Here is a 17,834-nt window from a genome sequence, read left to right on the forward strand (position 1 = left end):
TAACATGCAAATTCAGTTTCACCTTCAAAATAGTGTCATACAACATAAAGCCAAACAGACAGCAAGAATCAGTTCATAAGGAAAAGCTTCCCAAGGTCTCTCTAAACAGCCTTCCCTCAAATGAAAGTATAACAAAATTGCAATGATTTAATATAATCAAAAGGGTTAGAAGATGTTTTCCTTTCTTAAAAAAAAAAAAATCAGTTCTATTTACAAATTCCTTTCATTAAGGGATGAAGAATTTCAGTCTATATGTGCCCTAAACAGCAGAAAGAAAATTAGCCTGCTGAAAAGTGTTAAAATCCTCTCAGAACTAATAAGCCCAAAGTAATAGGCATTACTTTCTGTGATACAATTTCACATTCATCTTTCAGTTTCTGGGCTTGTAAGACAAATTCAATACAATTCTGTAGCACAAATTAAGTACAAACAGTATTTTCATATATATTGAAGGAAGACATGAATAAATACCTTATTTAAAAATTTAGTTCACCTTTACTTTTCCAAATCAACGCTTGATGTTTATAGCAGCATAACCTAAGGCATTAGAATATACTGTGCTTAATTTACAACCTCTTTAATTAAATTATCTTGGAAAATTAGTATATTTATGCGGTGAAACAATCAGCATGTGACATTCTGAATCTGTGAAAATACAGTATGTAAAAGCAGTTCTGAATATGAGTGAAGAGCAGTAGCATTCCCTGAAATGAAAAGTGGCTACTTGCAATACAGAGAAAAATAAACAAGCCAGGAAAGCAGTGAGCCTACTTTTCGATTGCAGCAACTACGACTCCATCTTAAGTCTGTCATCATTCATCCCTACTGAATGAGGGCTACACAGCGCAACAATTATTCTGTTTTCCCTAACACTGAAATTCAGTTAGATTTCCACACAGTAATTAAAACCTGCCTTTGGTACAGAGCTCACTGACATGACTCCTTTAACATTATTATGTTACATTGCATGAGCAGCGAATTGACCCATGAGTCCAAAAATTCTACTAATTCCTTCCTTTAAAAACTGATTGCTTTTGGGAGTATTTTGTGTTGATGCTGACCACCCTGACTGCAAAACATCACTGAGGAAGAAAAAGAATAAAATTATCTGGAGGTATAGAAATACTTTCATTTAACTAATACCTAACTGACAAATACAATAACATCATTACAAGAACAATGTAAAAATCACCAACGAAGACTTATCTGTAGTAATCCGAATTCTGTAAGGCTGCCTTCCATATGTTCATGATCAAGAAGAAACCTAGCAGTCTTTAATGTAGCTTCTTAATTAATCTTTCCCACCACCACCGAGTATTTATTAGCAACTGAGGTCAAACTCTAGACACCACAAATATTTATATCTGATTCTGTAAAATGAGGTTTTAAAAACAGAGAATAACACTCAATTACCAGAATATTCTTGTTAGCTACAGTGACACAAAATACATTGCAAAGTACCCGTATTCACTCTTATATGCCGAAAGGACTGTTAATGAACTCAAGGCCATTGATGTCATCAATTCTATCGATAAAATTAAACACAGTGAACTTGTAATATATGATGAATTTCAGTCTGCAGATCTGTCCCATTTTCACAAACAGTTTATCTGGCATTTCAATCATATTTCCCAGCCATTTAAAGTGACACGCTTGTGCTACGTGCAAAAGCAACCACAGAGAAATGATGACACTGGCCACACCAAAAATGCTGTCAAAAAAGCAAAGCAACTGAGAAACATTTTCCTTATTTTCCTTCTGGTATTTTAATAAGTGAAGGAAAAAAAGCCAACAAAAAGGACAATCTATTCTTTAAGAAAAAGCATAATTTATAGTACTTTGTAATGGTATTTATATAAGAATACATTTAGTTCCATAGCATCACTGAATAAACTCAAAGCAAATACTGTATATGAGCTTTCCTTTCTTGTATTAAGTAAAGATTAGCAATATCTCAGGTATTCTCTTAGGCTGTACTAACAACAAGCCTCCTCTACTCCATGAATGTATAAGTAAGGATCACCTCAGTGTAATTTGTTTTGTTAAGAAAATGGAAAAGCATACTCATGAGCAATGAACATCACCATTTTAACACTGGCAACCACAAAACAGTTACATCAAACAAATACATTGTCTGCTCTGGGGTTCCTTCGTCTGTAAATTTCACTGTGAGTTTTTAAAATTTTTAATAAATTTAAAATCAAAGATAATACATTGCACTCGACACAATTTATGTCATATCAAAAATATTTCTGGTATTCTGGTATTTCAGAGGTCTCTTTAGCCACGGCATAGGTTAAGGAGAAGCTACAATTGCTAATCTGCTGTAAAATTCTCAAAGTAAACAGACTTTTGAAATGAAAAAATGAATCGCAATGTTGATTTCTTTCAATTTAGTTGTCTTTACTGTCACCTGTATTTTGTAACAGGCAACATTTTCAGATACCTCTACCTTTAGGTGTAACTGACTTCCTTCTGCACCATGTTGATCTCTTGCAGATGTAAGATTGTACTGTTCAATAAAATGTAAATTACTCCAACTGGATTAATACACTGTCTTGAAAACACATTCATAATAATGAATTTGATTTTCAGTATTCTATTTTTGACTTAGTATTCCTGAAGGGGAAAACATTTCAACATTTTCTGAATAAAACTCTTCCTAGTTTAAATGTAAGATAGTACAGCGAGAAGGTACTTCTGAATTAATACTCCTTTATAGGAAAAGGATAAACATAAACCATAAAAATAAGCCTTTCTCGTTCCTCCACATCTCCCTTTACAGTGACTTCCCATGCTCGCAGCCATAAGCCCTCTTTCTGCTGCCCTCTCCGATAAACCTGCCGGCCTGGCTGCCTCTCCCTTCCCATGCAGGTCTGATCTGCGAGGCTGCTGAATGCAGACACTGTACTGCACTGTGAATGGACAGCCAGGTATTTTATGAATGGAGCGGATCACGTGCTCCCAGCACCTCCCCGAGCTGATATTTCCCACATAACTGTGTCAACAAGCAGCGAACAGCACATATTAATACAGCAGGTCCTGGAGACCTTCCCCCGCCGGCCGCGGGCCGCAGGCCGGCCCTCGGCCCGGGAGCAGCCGCTTCGGGCGCTCCGCAGGGCAGGTTCCGCCGCAGGTCAGCGGTGGTGACAGCAATTCTTCTTTCGTAATTTTTTTTTTTTTTTTTTTTTTTTTTATGAATGGAGATTGTGGTATGCAAATGAGAGCGATTCACAAAAAAAGGAAACATGGCGGCGGCGGCCCCGGCTCGCAGCCCCGCGGGCGCCGCGGCGGCTCCCCCCGGCCCGGCTCCCCCCGGTTCGGCTCCCCCCGGCCCGCTCAGCGCCGCGAGTGGCAGCGCCCGAGCCCCGCTGGGCTTCGCGCCCCACGGGGCCCGGCCCGCACCGCTCCCCGGGGACCCGAACGCCGCGTTTGGGAAGCGCACGGGAAGGTGCGCAGGCTTTACTCGGAAGAAGGCAGTGAAATGGGAAATCCATCTTTCCTGCCGGAGGAGCCCCCTCCGCACCCTGCCTGTCAGCTCGGCTGCTCCCCGGCCGCTCACCGCTACCTACAGATACAATGGGCGCACCCCCACCGCCATGGCCGCGGCCGTCACCGCATCATTCATAAAAATCAGCCCGAGCAAACACCGACATCGCAAATCGCAACGCTACGGCTCCGACACCGCAGCAATCAACTTTAAACTTCCCGATCACAACAAAAGTTTCAAAATACTTTATATTCCTGTTTCAACGCTATAAAGAACTCGGATGTTTTCTGACAAGCATTTATCGCCTCCGACCCGAATGTATTTCAAAGACTGGTTACATGCAGGGGAATACAGCCGCACAACACACACGATCTCCTCTGGATTTCCTCCAAACCAGTCACAGTAAAAATATTAGATCTTTTAGCTATCCCTTTCCCCTCTGGGAGGTGGGGAGGGGGAAGGGAAAGGGGAAAAAGTCCCAAGTGCTCATTAAAAGAAAAAAAGAAGAAAAAAAAAAAAAAAAAAAGAAAGGGAAAAAAGGGCTTTAGGGTAGGTTTAAGCTGTATTTACACTGACTGACTCATCCAATTAAAATTCAGGAGCAGTTTCCTGCAGGATGAAGCTCCCACACACTAGTTTCCATGTGAAATATCTACAAGTAATAGGATATTATCAGAGGTAGTACGTGCCGACACCTCTCTGGGCATTTCAGACCCATTCTCCCCCTCCAAGACACCATCGTTACCTGCACCGTTTTCTACCGGGCTTTAACTAAACCAAGCTTTTCTGGCCGGCAGCTCGTAGCCCTTCCAAAGCAAGCTCCCTTCACAAAGAGGGAGCCTCTGGGCTTCCATGTACGCGAGCAGAAATGCGCATTCCGCGCAGGGGGAGGACAGCACACGTACGTGCGCGGGCAAAGGCCCCGCGGGGCGCGGAGCCGAAGGGACGCGTCGAGCCCCATCCCCATTCCGATCCCGAAGCGGAGGGGAGGGGGAGCACCGCCACTTACTCGTTAGAAGTCGCCGTCTCTTCGCTCATTTTCTCCTCACCACGATCCGACAGGCACACGGAGCAGCACAGACGCAGCCAGGGCGCAGCCAGAACTCACCAGAAACTTCACCATTGTTACCCCCCCCGGTCTGCCGCCCCCGGCCAGGGCACGGGCTGTGCGGTGAGTAAGGGGGGGGGCGGGGGGAAGGAGTAGGAGAGCGGTCTTTATCCTGGAAACCCGAAATCCTGTTGTCCGGCGGTGCAGCGTATTTCCCCTGTCTTTGGAGACGATGATGATGGTGGTGATGGTGAAGGTAGTGGCGCAAACAGAAGCAAAAACCACGGATCTTCTGCTACTGAGCTGCTCCCGGTTAGAGGGGAACAGAGTTGTGGAGACAAGGGAGGGCTCCCCGTCGCAAAAAGCTGCACCGCACCGTCCTCCCGCTGCAGCTCATCTCCCGCTGCAGCCGCCTTCGCTGCTGCCCTCCTCCTCCTCCTCCTCCTCCTTCTCCTCCTCCCGCTGCTGTTGCTCGGCCGCCTCCCTCCCTGCCCGCCCGCCTCCCGCGCACAGCCGGGGCAGGCGGCGGCAGAAATTCCTCCAGACACCGGAGCCGCCACAGGCCGGGGCAGGCGGGGAGGGAAGGGGAAAAGGCGGGCAGAGAGGCTCGGCGAGGATCTCCCACCCCCTCCAAAGCGACGCCGAGCACTGCGGAGGGAGGACGCGCCGGCCCCAAGGAGAAGGCTGGCGACGGGGGGAGGGAGGCGTTTTAAACCAGCCTGGGGGTGGGAAGGGGGGGACGGCGGAGAGCGAGGATGCGTCACGGCTGTTTGTGTGAGGAGAGGCGCGGGGAGGGAGGGGGGAGCGGAGCTGCCAGGGCGAGAGAGGAGCCCTCGGCTGTAGGATGAGGGGGAGAGGAGGTAGAAAGCCCGCGGGGAAGTTCAGCGGCAGCGCTTCCTCCCCGGCAGCAACTCCATTAGCGGCCGCTGCCGCCGCCTCGGCTCCTCGCGGCCGCCCCCGCCTCCTCCTCACAGGAAAACTGGGCGGAAGCGTTGACTTCAGGCTCCTTCCGCCGCCACAGCTTGATCCAAAATAACCACGGGGGAAAGGGAGGCGGGAGAGGAGGGAAGAGCGAGGGGAAAAGTAATCCCCTTGACCCGCGCCCGCCACCGGACGGGCTCGCGCCGCCGCCCTCCCTGCGGCGCCCGGCGCTGCCCGACGCTCGAGTTTCCTGAAAGTAGTTCCCTCCCCCTGGCGCTGCCTCACGCGCTTCCCGGGGAGCCGCCGCCGCACACGCACGCACGGCGCCGCGGAGGGATACGCGGGCTGCCCGCTGCCGCGCTCCTTCCTGCTCCGAGGGCGCGGGGCCGCCGCTCCCGGGCCCCGCCGGCCCCGCCGCGCCGGGCGGTCTCTGCTCCAAGCGAGGCCGCGCACAGCCCGAGGGCAGCTGCGGGCAGGGGAGGGCGTCCCGGGAGCGGTGGGAGGAAACGGGCCGCCGGTGGCCAAGTGGCTGAGCCCCAGAGTCTCCGCCTGCGGGCTGGGCTCCCACTCCTTTGCTACTTTTTTAAGCCGGAGTGAGCGCGGCCGCGAAAGTGCGGCTCTGTCCGGGGAGCGCGGGGGGCCCGGTGAAGCGGGACCCGCTGCCCGATACTTGCTCCGGGCGGCTCCTCCCGGAGCGCCCGCCCTCAGCCCCCGGGTCCCGCTGGGACGCGGAGCGGCTGCGCTGGCGAGCCGGGGAAAGCGGCCCCGGCAGCCCGGGCTGCGCTGCTTGCGGCGGGACCGTGCGGGGCTGTGCTCTCCGGAGACGTGGAAAAGCGGGGCCGTCTTTGTAGTTATTTCCCTAGCTCCCTAACTGCGGGTCTAAGGGAGTGACGGCATGGGACGGCTTGGGTAAGCTCGAGTTGTCCCTTTTTATAACTGAACGCTGAAATGGAAGCATTTGCAGTTGATTTAGGTAAAGCAGTAAAATCGAGAAGCAGCAGCAGCCAAATCCCTTTTCAGGAACTTACATGGTAAATGTGCTGCTTGATCTGATGAAAAAGTGGAGCAGAGCTGCAAACCCGGAGGACTCGAAAATCATGAGTCAGACCATCAAGTAAATTAGGTTATAATAAAAGATTATACTGTGGTTTTGTCTGTCGGTTGGATTTTTATTTCTTCCTTCTTAGGCTTTGGGTGCACGCTTGCCAGCTGATACATTTCATTGTCCAAACTTCATGGAGAACCCAAAACATAGCGGTGGTGCTGCTGCTGTAAGACATCACTTTCCCAATGTACATTCCATTATCCCAGGCTTCCTGTGTTCTTCCTCACTTTTTCACAGCTGCTCTCTAAGAACCTTCTCTGACAATTGTAACCTCATTTCATTTTTTCCTGTAAGATTTTCTTTCCGTTTGAAAAAGATGGGCAAGCTCCCCTGGCAATAATAATGTGTCTGATTCCCACGCTACTGTTGATTGACTTTTTCCCAAGGAGGGGAGAGACAGGAACATGGGAAATCAGGAGAAGGAGTTTTCACCATTTCAAGGGAATCTGGAGTGCCTCACATCTTGCATCATTTGTTTGAATGCCCAGAAGCAGGGCATTTGTGAAGCATATTTGTTAAGAAAATCGTTCCTTTTCACTAAGCATATACAGTTTTAGTCAGATTTTTATTTTGTGGAGTGGTTACTTAGAACATTTTAAACAAAACATATTTTTATCTTACCTAGAAGGCAAGGAAAGGCGTGTTTTATTTCTAGATAGTTTATGTTGCATTATTGCTTTGGATTGAAATTCCATGTTTCTATAAAAGGGTTCTACCATAAACTTAATGGTACGATTACAGTTATCTGCTATCATACTTTCTCTGATAAAGGCACTAACGTGTTTCAAGAAACACACATCTCAAACCTGCAGTATTAAAATTTGCTTCTTTGTCTAGGAGGCTTTGGGGAAAAAAATCCCAATTGTTTTGTACTTTTTTTTTTTTTTCAGAAGAGTACATTCAAAAAATGGAACAGTTATTCATGGCACAGCCTCATCCAGATACTAAAAATACATTACAAACCAAATTTTATATAATTTTAAAATTCACATGAAAAGTGTTTAAAACTCAGCTGTGGGCAAAATATAATATTCTACTTAGCAGTAAGAATCTTTTCAGACAACTTCCTGTCTTGTGACTGGCAAGATAATGTGACTTCCTGCAAATTTATTTCCCATTTTCTTTTGGCTTTAAAGTTGAAATACTTAACATTCTGTAAGTTGTTGTTTTGATTAAGTCAATTGACATGATTCTGTACAAGAATGCTCAAGTTCAGTTTGTCAGATGGTGATACAGCTCTATTCACTGCATCTGAAGAATGAGACACTGCTGACTAGGTCATTAATCTAGGTGTGCTTTTTATTCTAATTCCTTAAATATATTTAATGTAAAAAATATTTTCATAGTGCAAATTCAATAAAATGAACTGGTTTTTAATGTACCGCAAATAATTTCAAATCATTTCAATCTCCTTCAGGTTTTCATGAGTGTCTTTATTGAGTATAAAATGTGTATCCAGTTGTCAACTGAAAAATGTGAGACTCATCCTGGGCTTCTATTTTTCTGTAGTAAAATGGAGGTAGTAAGAGGAGAAGGACCCACTGCATCTTCACCTGTGGTAGGCCCTTTGACTTCTGCAAGCAGTCTCATGCTGCAGTATGTGAATCAGAGGTCTTGCAAGCAGTTTCTCTCCCTTTATCTGAATATCCTAAAGAGGACAGAAAATCTGCTCTGATTTCTTGATCCTGAAATCCTGTTTGTTCATGTTCCTCTGTCCAGGGTAGAAAGGTTGAAGAACACGGTCCTGGAGTACTGCTGTTATTTTCCTGAGCAGCAGTTGGTTTCAGGGCTTTCCAGGTCTGATTCTTTTGAGCAGAATTAAGTGAATTAAGAATTGAATGAAGAGTGTTCCCAATGCAAATGGTTTATTTTGGTAGCATGTATGAGTCCTGATTGTGCAAACAAGTTACCTCTGAAAAGGAAAGCTTCTGTTACTCTATTCACTAGAGCTGCTGAAATGTACTCACTTTTTGGTCTGGGTACAGAGGTGACTCCTTAGCTAAGGACAAAATATGCTCAGTATGGAATAGGGCAAGTAAGGTTAAAAAACGTTGCATTTGATGTTTTGCTATATCAAATGCCTCTTAAGTTGCACTTTACAAAAGCTAATTTATATGTCAATGCCATTGCTCTGCTGTAACATTTTGGTAGCTGTGGAACTTTTGAAATGAGAGCTGGGGAGGCAGCCGTTACTGCTAAAGCAAAATGAAGGTAATGTATCTTATTAGGAAGCTATATAACATACAAGAAAAAATCTGAGTAAGTTTAGTGGGCTGACCCTGGCTGGACACCAGGCACTCACCAGAGCATCCCTGTCACTCCCCTCTGCAACTGGACTGGGGAGAAAAAACATAATGAAAGGTTTGTAGATTCAGATAAGGTTCAGCAGAGAGATCACTCACCAAATACCATCATGGACAAAACATGGACAAAACATAAACATTTGGCCTAGTCTTCTTATTCACCATTCCTTGAAACGGTTCCACATGTGTCCGTGTCACCTCTTATGAAAGAGGTGGTCAGGAGTGGCCATGAGTGTAGACTCAGGACTCTGAGTCTGTGGCAGAAGAATTATATATAGATGTATTATGGAGGTTAGGTTGCATAATTCTGATCTGCATGGCATTCACATCTTAAAATCCATAATAGGATCAGTGGAAGTTAAGTAATGCAATCCAGATTAGCCAGTCATTGCAGAACTTAAGTGACCAATTCATAGCTCTAAGTCCTAAATATGAAAGTTTTGAACTCTGACTCTACAAAACACTGTAATGCTTATGTTTGTATCCAGATGCTAATGATACATTTACAAAAAAAAAAAAATAAGGTCAGATGGATATTCTGTCATTTTGTGGAAAATTATTAGAGGTCATTTGGGAATCTCTTCTGCAGTAGCTTTCATTCACAATCCTAGTGTGAGTTAAAACACTGAGTGGTCACTACACACATCTTAATAAGGATTTAGCTAAACCAAGCTGATTAAATCTATATTAGTATATCAGCAAGTCAGATTTTGTAAAGTTCTAAGCAGAAATCCTATTACTGCATATGGGATAAAAAATTGTTCTACTTGATGCTGCTGACTCAAAAAATGTTTTCCAGCAGGACACAAAACAATGTTAAGGTCAAATCCTTATCAATTCTAATGTATTTGTGATGGCTCTAACTCATCAGAATATCAAAGTTTCATAAATTATTCCAGATAATGATTTGTAATAACCTAGAACTATCTGGATAAAAATTCCTGCTGAGTGTTGGAAAGATGTGGGAGGATGAGGAACACATCATGTGATGTTGATGTGGCAGATGTGGTTGATGTGCACAGTAGTGGCAGTGGTGATCTGTGCTATCAGTTGTTCAGGAGGTTTATTCTGTCCTTTTTGAGCATGCTCACGGGGTGCCTTGGGATTAGTATATGCTTGATTTTGGTGATATCTTACATGCTTGGAGGTAAGGCCAGTTGGGACAGCATTGCTACTGAGACAATCAACCTCACCTTCCTCCTACTCTGTTCCCTTCCCTATCTGGCACCTTAGGTGGCCCAAATATCTGTGTGTTGGGCAATGTACTGCACTGGAATGTTCACTTCGATTAAAACTAGCATGGGGAAAACACCCTGATTAGTCTTTCGGTATTTCCAGCTAACCATGTGACTAGTTAAACACACACTTGCCCAAGAATGGATAACATGGAGTGGTGACCAAGAAGATGGTGACAGTACAAAACTGCTTTTTATGGAGGCAGTGTTGAGTTGTGCCAGCCAAGTGTGGCTTGGTACAAAATTTGGGTAAATCCAAGGAAGAAAACAGACTATTTAAGTACACTGAAAAAGGCTGCAATCTCATTTGTTCACAAATGGTTGTGCTAAGAAGTAATTATTCTGTGAAGAACATGCAAAAATCTTATTTACAGTATTGTTCTTAATTTATTATAAGCTTTCATTAGTTTATTTTCTTCTTTTACTTTTTGACTTGTTATGATCATTAGTCACCTAGAAAATCAGTTCTCAGGATCCACCAAAGGGAAAGCCCCAAATATATTCAGAAATTGCAATGGTACCTGCTGACCAGCAACTGGGGGCAGATTCCTTGCAGTCATTTCAGCCCATATGAAATAGGAACAGGAGACACATTTCTCTACCATATGCAGAAATGCATTGTCTAGGGGAAGCTGTGGCCTAGTGTGCTGAGCACAGAATGACCCATCAGCAGTCCTGGTTCTCCTCCCAGCCCTGCAACCCTGTTTTGTGCAGTCTTTGGGAATTCACTTAAAATATTTCCAGGGTATGGTGTGATGGAACCAGAGCTTGCAATGTAGTTGAAGGGATTTCAGCTGAGATGCTGTGGTCAGTTTTATGCAGACTTTTAATTCATTTCAGGGCACAGTTGGGTAAGTTTCAACTTACCACTGGCGGGAGTTCAAGCAGACCTGTTTCTTTTTCAGTAAAATGAACAAGGAGCATTTACACAACCGTTTAATATGTTCAGTCATGAGGAAGTAACTTCCTACATCACTTGACTTCCATGGGAGGATAATTCTTATTCCACCCTGATTTCTCTCACTTCTAGAAATAAGAATGGAAATAGCCACTCTATTTTGAAGGGTCCTTCAGATATGCAAACAGATACATAATTCTGTCAAGCTTTTCTGGTCTGATGAAAGCAGAAGGAAATCAGGAATGGATAAGCAAGGTCTGAATGGAGTGTTAACTCAAGTGCAAGTGGATGTTGCATATAGTCTTTGCTTTAGAAAACAGACTGCACAGTAACAGGATAGCAAAGAAAGAACTTGCCTTTTGCCACTTCAGGTGCCCAGTTACTCCAATATCTTCTTCCACCATGCTTATTTTTGCCATTTCATCAAGTTTTAAAAGAATGTTAAACCCAGGGACTTTCTGCACTGTACTTGTTTATTTTCCTACAAATGGTCTTGTGTTGCGAACCAATGTGATGACTACTCTGTATATGCCATACAGAGTTGTGCAAAATTAACTAATGACATGATTGTGCCATCAAACAAATTCAATTTAATCATTATACAGGCATATTGCTCTTGGAGAAAAGCTTTAACTTGGAGAAGTATAACAAAAAACTAAAACACCAATATAAACTTATTTAAAAATCAAGTATAGATGAGTTTTTTTGTGCTTATACTGCATGTCTCCATTCCTACTTTATTAGTTCAAGTTTCCATTCTTATTTCTTTACCATGGAGCAAATGAATCCTTTTATTTTAGAAAAAAACCTCTGTATTTCATCTAGAGTAGTGAAGATTATGAATATTATTTTAGAATTGTAGTCTGCTTCAGATCTGGGCTATTTTTAATTGAACTTGCCTAAGAGATTTTTTTTTTTCCCCCCAAGAAGGACTTGAAGGAAAAAGTCTTGTGGCTTACTTCCCCAATTCAAGCTCATCATGTGTAACCATAAAAATTCACTGCTTCTAGTTATCAGCACTGGGATTTATTTCTGGTTAATGACTATGTTAAACCAGACACTCACCTTTCAGATGGCCAAACAAACCCTACTTAAGAGTACTTTCAGTATTGTAAAAGATGATCAGTCTGGCAAATTGGTATAATACTCTAGGGTCACTCAGATCCTCAATTGCTCTGATGTCTCTCAGCTGAGAAATAAAACAAGGTCTTGATTAGCAGTGTTTATTAAAAGCCCTGTGGCACTTTTTGCCCAAGATGACTATAGATGGGTAGTCACATCGACGGTTACATAATGAAGATAAACATTTCACGGCATTATAAACTCTCCTGCTGTGAAGCACAAGCCACCCACCAACTGCCTGATTTTAGGAAGAACCCTCTCTATTACATAAGTGTTCAGTATGGGGGTTTCTTGCACCTGCCTCTGAAGCATCTGGTACTTGTCACCTTCAAAAAACAGGATTCAAGACTCGATGGACAACTAATCTGAGCCAATCTGGCAATTTTTATGTAACCAAAGGCTCTCTGTGACAGGGGGACATGTCATAGTTCTCACTGATGTATTTGCTGAGTTCCCAGGGCTATTTAAAATGTGTATTGTATGTTCTTCCTTAAAAGTTCATTTTTAGGCTGCTTGATACAAGGTAGTATTATAGGAATCGCTGTACAAATGTGCGAGTGGGACTGTATTCATATGTGTGATTGTGGGTGACTTTTAAGTACATTTCTGTTCATGAAGAAGCAATGAATTGCTAGCAGAGAAAGTGGGAGTACTATTACATAAGTTGGAGCTATTCAGGATATCTTTATCTCGTTCTCATATGCTTGTGCATTTTTCCTCTCCTTGCAGAAAGTGCAGGACAGGTGTAACTATTTAACATCGTCTGTATCTCACCCTAGATTCAACTCCTCCCTACAGTGTTAGCGTGGATTCCTGATTGCTCTCACAAGCACTTCACACAAATGTTACCAAAATGCTTGTGAAGGAATTTACACAATAAATTTGTACCAAGGGACTTTATTATTTATAAGAAGAAAAATTTTAGATACATTCTACATTTCAAAGCAAGCTGGAAATTGCAAATAGGAGATGTGTTATTTTTCAAGAAGATGTATTGGGCTCTGGGATAGTACACGGTCATAATAAAATCAACTGATTTTCTGTCTAGGCCATATTTAAATCTCTCATTTAAATGTTTCCGAGAGATAAGGCCATGTATACAGTTAATTTCATTCTTGACCTTTTTGCAGCTATAGGATAGTGTAACTTGCTGCCTGTACTAAAACATGTCTAAGCATTTCCCAAACAATAGTCTTATAGTGCACAGAAACAGCAGCAACAGTGAAATATTTTATTGCGGGGCATTAACAAAACTGTATCTAATTGAAACGTAATACTCTTTAAAAAAACGAACATGGCAGCATTAGATGCTGTACACATGTTTGTTGGTAATGATATTTAATATTTTAAACATCCGTTTAATCTGAAACTCTCCAACCAATAGACTTCTTGAAAAGCTCTCCAAACATTTTCATCCATTGCTGTGTATTCCAAATGTATTGGCTCTTTGTCTTTTTCCTGGTTGCACTGATTGCAACTGTCACTGAGTCACACAGCTTGCTTTGGGCCTGCAGCCAAGTTGATTACAACAACAGCTTGTGAACCATAAAAAGGTAGTCTTGGATCTCAGAGAGAGCTGAATTATAAAGAAAAAGGACACAATCCTTCTGAAAAGAAGACTGGACTCAATAAATACTTTTGCATTGTTCTCTCTACTTTTTCAAGAATAATTTAGTTATCAATGGTGAAATTAATTCTTTTGAGACATCACAGTCAGCTACAAATGGAAAAGATGTTGAAGCTGTCTGTAGTCTGTCAGATGTTAAGGCAGTACCTGTTAGTAGACAGATCACAGACACACAAGTTTAGGGACAAATGTGCCAAAAAATTTATTAGTTCTTTTCAGTGTATTTCAGTGTTACATGGGCATGTTAGTAAAATGCCTGCTCACCAACTCTCTAGGAATATTTGATATCTCCAGGGTTTAAACAATAAAATTAGCTAAGTTCTTTTTATAGTAACATTTTACATGATGGATGGTAAACATACCGAGTAGGAAGGAATTAAACTGTTGGCTTTTGGGAACCCCTGGAAAACACTGTATTTAAAATAATATCCCAACTGTTTTTGGATGGCTGAGTCCTCATCTTGCACAACACAGCATGGCACACATAAACCATTTGGGCAAAAATAGTTGACTTCCTGTATTTTAACCCATGTATTTTATTTGATTATTTCAGTGAGGTTGGGTATATAGATAAAGGATTAAAGGATTCAGCTTTACACTTACACTTCAATTAAAAAATGAAATTTTGCATAGATAGCTACAAGAATTCTATAAAGTAATAAGGACAAAAAACCATTAAGTAAACTTACGTGGCTCCACTTACATGAGCACCTATGTTAGATAATTTCTCTGTTGTACTGACCTGTTAGTGTTAGAACAAACTCTGTGTTACAGCAACTCAATGTGTTTCTCCTCCATACTAAGTAGGAATCTGGTCTCTCTCTTAATTCCTTAATTAAGAGAAAACATCTGAATGTCCAGCCTAAATCTGTTGGTTCCATCTACTCAGATTATACCCATGTGTTCCTATGACAGCACAGTCTGCTACCTTAAATAGTTATTCCCCTCCTTGATATATTTAGTCCATGATGACATCAGTCATCATTTCCTATACTCTAGGTGAAACAGTCTTCCATTTTCTCATATGCCTGGCTCTCTGTTCCCAAGACCAGTTGAACAGCCCATCTCTGCAACCACTTTAGCTTGAATTCATTCTTCTTGAACATGAAACACAGTAATTGTGCAGAACAGTTCATATCAGTTATTGCCAGGGGTCTATGCTAATGCTATTAATCCTTCCCTATCCCTGATATAGCCTGTGAATGTATTTCTTTTTTTTTCTTTATTTGTAGCAGATTGGTAGCTCAAATAGTTTTGTATCCAGTTGATGTGTTCATGTCCTTCTCCTCCTGGGTCTCCTCTAGCTAAAAAGCTTGGATTTTACAGTAAAACTTCTGTTCTTAGTTTCAAAATGCTTGATTTTAGCATTTGAATTTCATTTCTGCTACTCCAGTCCTCAAAGTTACCCGGTTCTTCTGGTGCACTATCTCCCTTTGTTGCCATTATTTTCCTTTGTCAGTCCATCTCATAACCACAGCTGTTTTCAGTGACATCTACATCCATCCAGATGCAAATGGGACTAATCCAAGAGCAGTGCTTTAGGAACTCGCTGCCTTTTTGCAGCTTGATGATTTCCTTTCAACAATTGATGAGAAACATCTGCACTTTGTAAGGTGGCATGGAGACCACTGCTCCTGAATATATTTTTCAATGAGATTTGAAGAGGCATTTTGTAAACAGAAGAGACAGGATAACTGTGGGGTTTTTTTCCCCCCAAAGATATTACAATTATCACTCAAGGCCTTAAAACTGTTTTTGTCTATCAATTTTCCCCCTGCTACCTCAGTCTGCTAACATTTGCAGGCAGTTCACTAGTTTACATGAGAGCATTTTAACAGCTTCAAAACAATTAAGGGCAAATAAACATTATTAATATTCAGATTAAGTATGATCTGATTTTGGTGCCTCATCTGACTTAGAATTCTGATTAGGAGGCATCAGAAAACCTTCAGTGTGTCTCCCCTTTCATCCAAGTTTGATTAAAAAACTGTGGAAGTAAAACTAAAAGCCTTTGTGAGGAAGAAGGTCGTCAGGTTCATTCAGATCCAGAAATTCAAATGTGTCTTGGAATAGTAAGGCAGAAACCATACTTAGTTTCACTTTAATCTGCAAATCACAAAGCTACATCAGAACTAGCAACAATTTATATAATTCTTTACAGTTTCATTATACAAGGGTAGACATAAAGAGTAACAACTCCTATCTGCTTTCTCTCATTCCTTAGGTTGTAAACTGTTTGAGGTAGGGCTTGTTTTAAGATTATTCTGTTTCCATAGTGCTTAGAAAAATAGGCTCTTTTTATTAGTTGGCACTATTGTAAGAAACACCATTTCTGAAGAAGTATGGACAAAAACTGCCCTGTTGTCAATGAATCATGGATAATAGTAATGCTTTACATATTTCCTCGTAGCCTCCACATTCTGTAAGGATAAAAAAAATCTCCCACTGTAAATAACAAAGTACATGTATTTGCTGTACAAAGAACAGTGTTCAGTTAATTTAATGACTAAATCCAATTCACAAATATATGAAAAAACAAATTAGTAAGGTTTTAGAAACTATTTTTAATTCTTTCCATTGTACACACCAGCTGCATCATATATGATACGACATTCCTACATCTCTGATCTTCCCTGAGAAGGGAATTTTAAACCCTATTCTTGATTTTCTGAGATTGATTAAAATGCTTCAGCACAGCTGAATTGTGCAGGTGTAAATTGTCTGTGTGTGGGAGGAAGAGACAGAATTGCTTCTCTTCAGCCTGATCTGACTTACACTACAGCAAACAGCCTTTTCTCCTTTACAAAATGTGTGGTAGTTAAGAAGCATCCTGCTCCTCTTGTGATCTGGTGTACTGACAGAGTGTTTCCAGTTATTCATTCTAGATGGAAATGCAGACAAGTACAATGAAGAACACATGGCTGGAAATGTGCTCTGGGTTTTTGGTTGAATTCTTCCATTGCTAAATCAATCTTCTAAATGCTTGTGAAGTACCCTTCTTTTTAAAATGTCTTTCATACACACACACGAACACACACACACACACACACACATACACACACTCATTCACAGACACACATGCATGTATATGAATACACATACATATATATACATGCACATACATATATATGAGCTTTTCTCGTTCATGAATCACAATGGGTTAGGTTGGAAGGGACCACAGAGGGTCATCTGATCCAGCCTCCATGTCATCCTGGAGCACATGGTTCAGGATTGTGTCTAGACTGTTATTGAAAATCTCTGGTGAGAGAGACTCCTGTTACAGTGCTCTGTCACTCACACTGTAAAGAAGTTCTTCCTCATATTCAAATGGAACCGCCATTGCGTCACTTTCTGCCCATTGCCTCTTGTCCTATTGCTTGGCACCACCAAGAAGAGGCTGGATCCATCCTCTTGACCACTTCCCTTCAGACAAGGTCCCTTCTCAGTTGTCTCTTCTTGGGGCTGAACTGGCTGAGTTTCCTCAGCCTATCCCCAGAAGAGGATGCTCCAGCTGTTTCTGTAAATTTATATCTCAGTTGTTCTTGAAAAATTAAGCATTTCAAAATTAATAAACATTTTCAACTATTTTTCTTCCATGACATTGTATCTGCTTGGTAGGCTCCGCTGCTGCTAGTATCAGAGTGTCTATGGTTCTCAGCCTCTGAGCTTCATTGCACTGGACATTAATGAGCACTTAGAGAACAATCCAATGAAGAGTGGAAGTCCAATCCTGTTTGCAGACAGAAATGGGAGACACCTACAACTATTATCTGTCCATTGCCTAGAATTGGCTCAGGAGACTAGGTTGTGAGTGAGGCACCTAGATCATCAGAGGCCCGAGGACATGTGTTGTATAATTTTTCTGCTATGAGTAACCCAAGTACTGAGTCCCTGTGCTAAGAGCATGAATTGATTCTAGATCCCTTGATTTCACTCTAATATGTTAACCGCACATTATTCTCCCACTGTTACTAGAAAATGTGTACCTGAAAATGCTGCATATCTGAGATTGCTGGGAACTGTTATTTAGCTTGACTGGTTATGCATCAATTTAGAACAGTAAGAGTGGGCAGGCTAAAAGTGGA

The 17,834-nt window shown here is 42.1% G+C and overlaps 1 protein-coding gene across 1 annotated transcript in view; it reads right to left on the bottom strand.

Moving 5' to 3' along the window:
- The window catches only part of SPRED1 (sprouty related EVH1 domain containing 1), a 60,725-nt gene extending 55,798 nt beyond the window's left edge, over window positions 1-4,927 (bottom strand). Inside the window, exon 1 of the mRNA XM_058849450.1 lies at window positions 4,500-4,927. Within this exon, the coding sequence (XP_058705433.1) occupies window positions 4,500-4,528 (29 nt within the window). The 5' untranslated portion in view covers window positions 4,529-4,927. The remainder of the gene's footprint in view (window positions 1-4,499) is intronic.
- Window positions 4,928-17,834: the final 12,907 nt, after the last annotated feature.

The sequence above is a fragment of the Poecile atricapillus genome, chromosome 1 (assembly GCF_030490865.1).
Source record: "Poecile atricapillus isolate bPoeAtr1 chromosome 1, bPoeAtr1.hap1, whole genome shotgun sequence".
NCBI lineage: Eukaryota > Metazoa > Chordata > Aves > Passeriformes > Paridae > Poecile > Poecile atricapillus.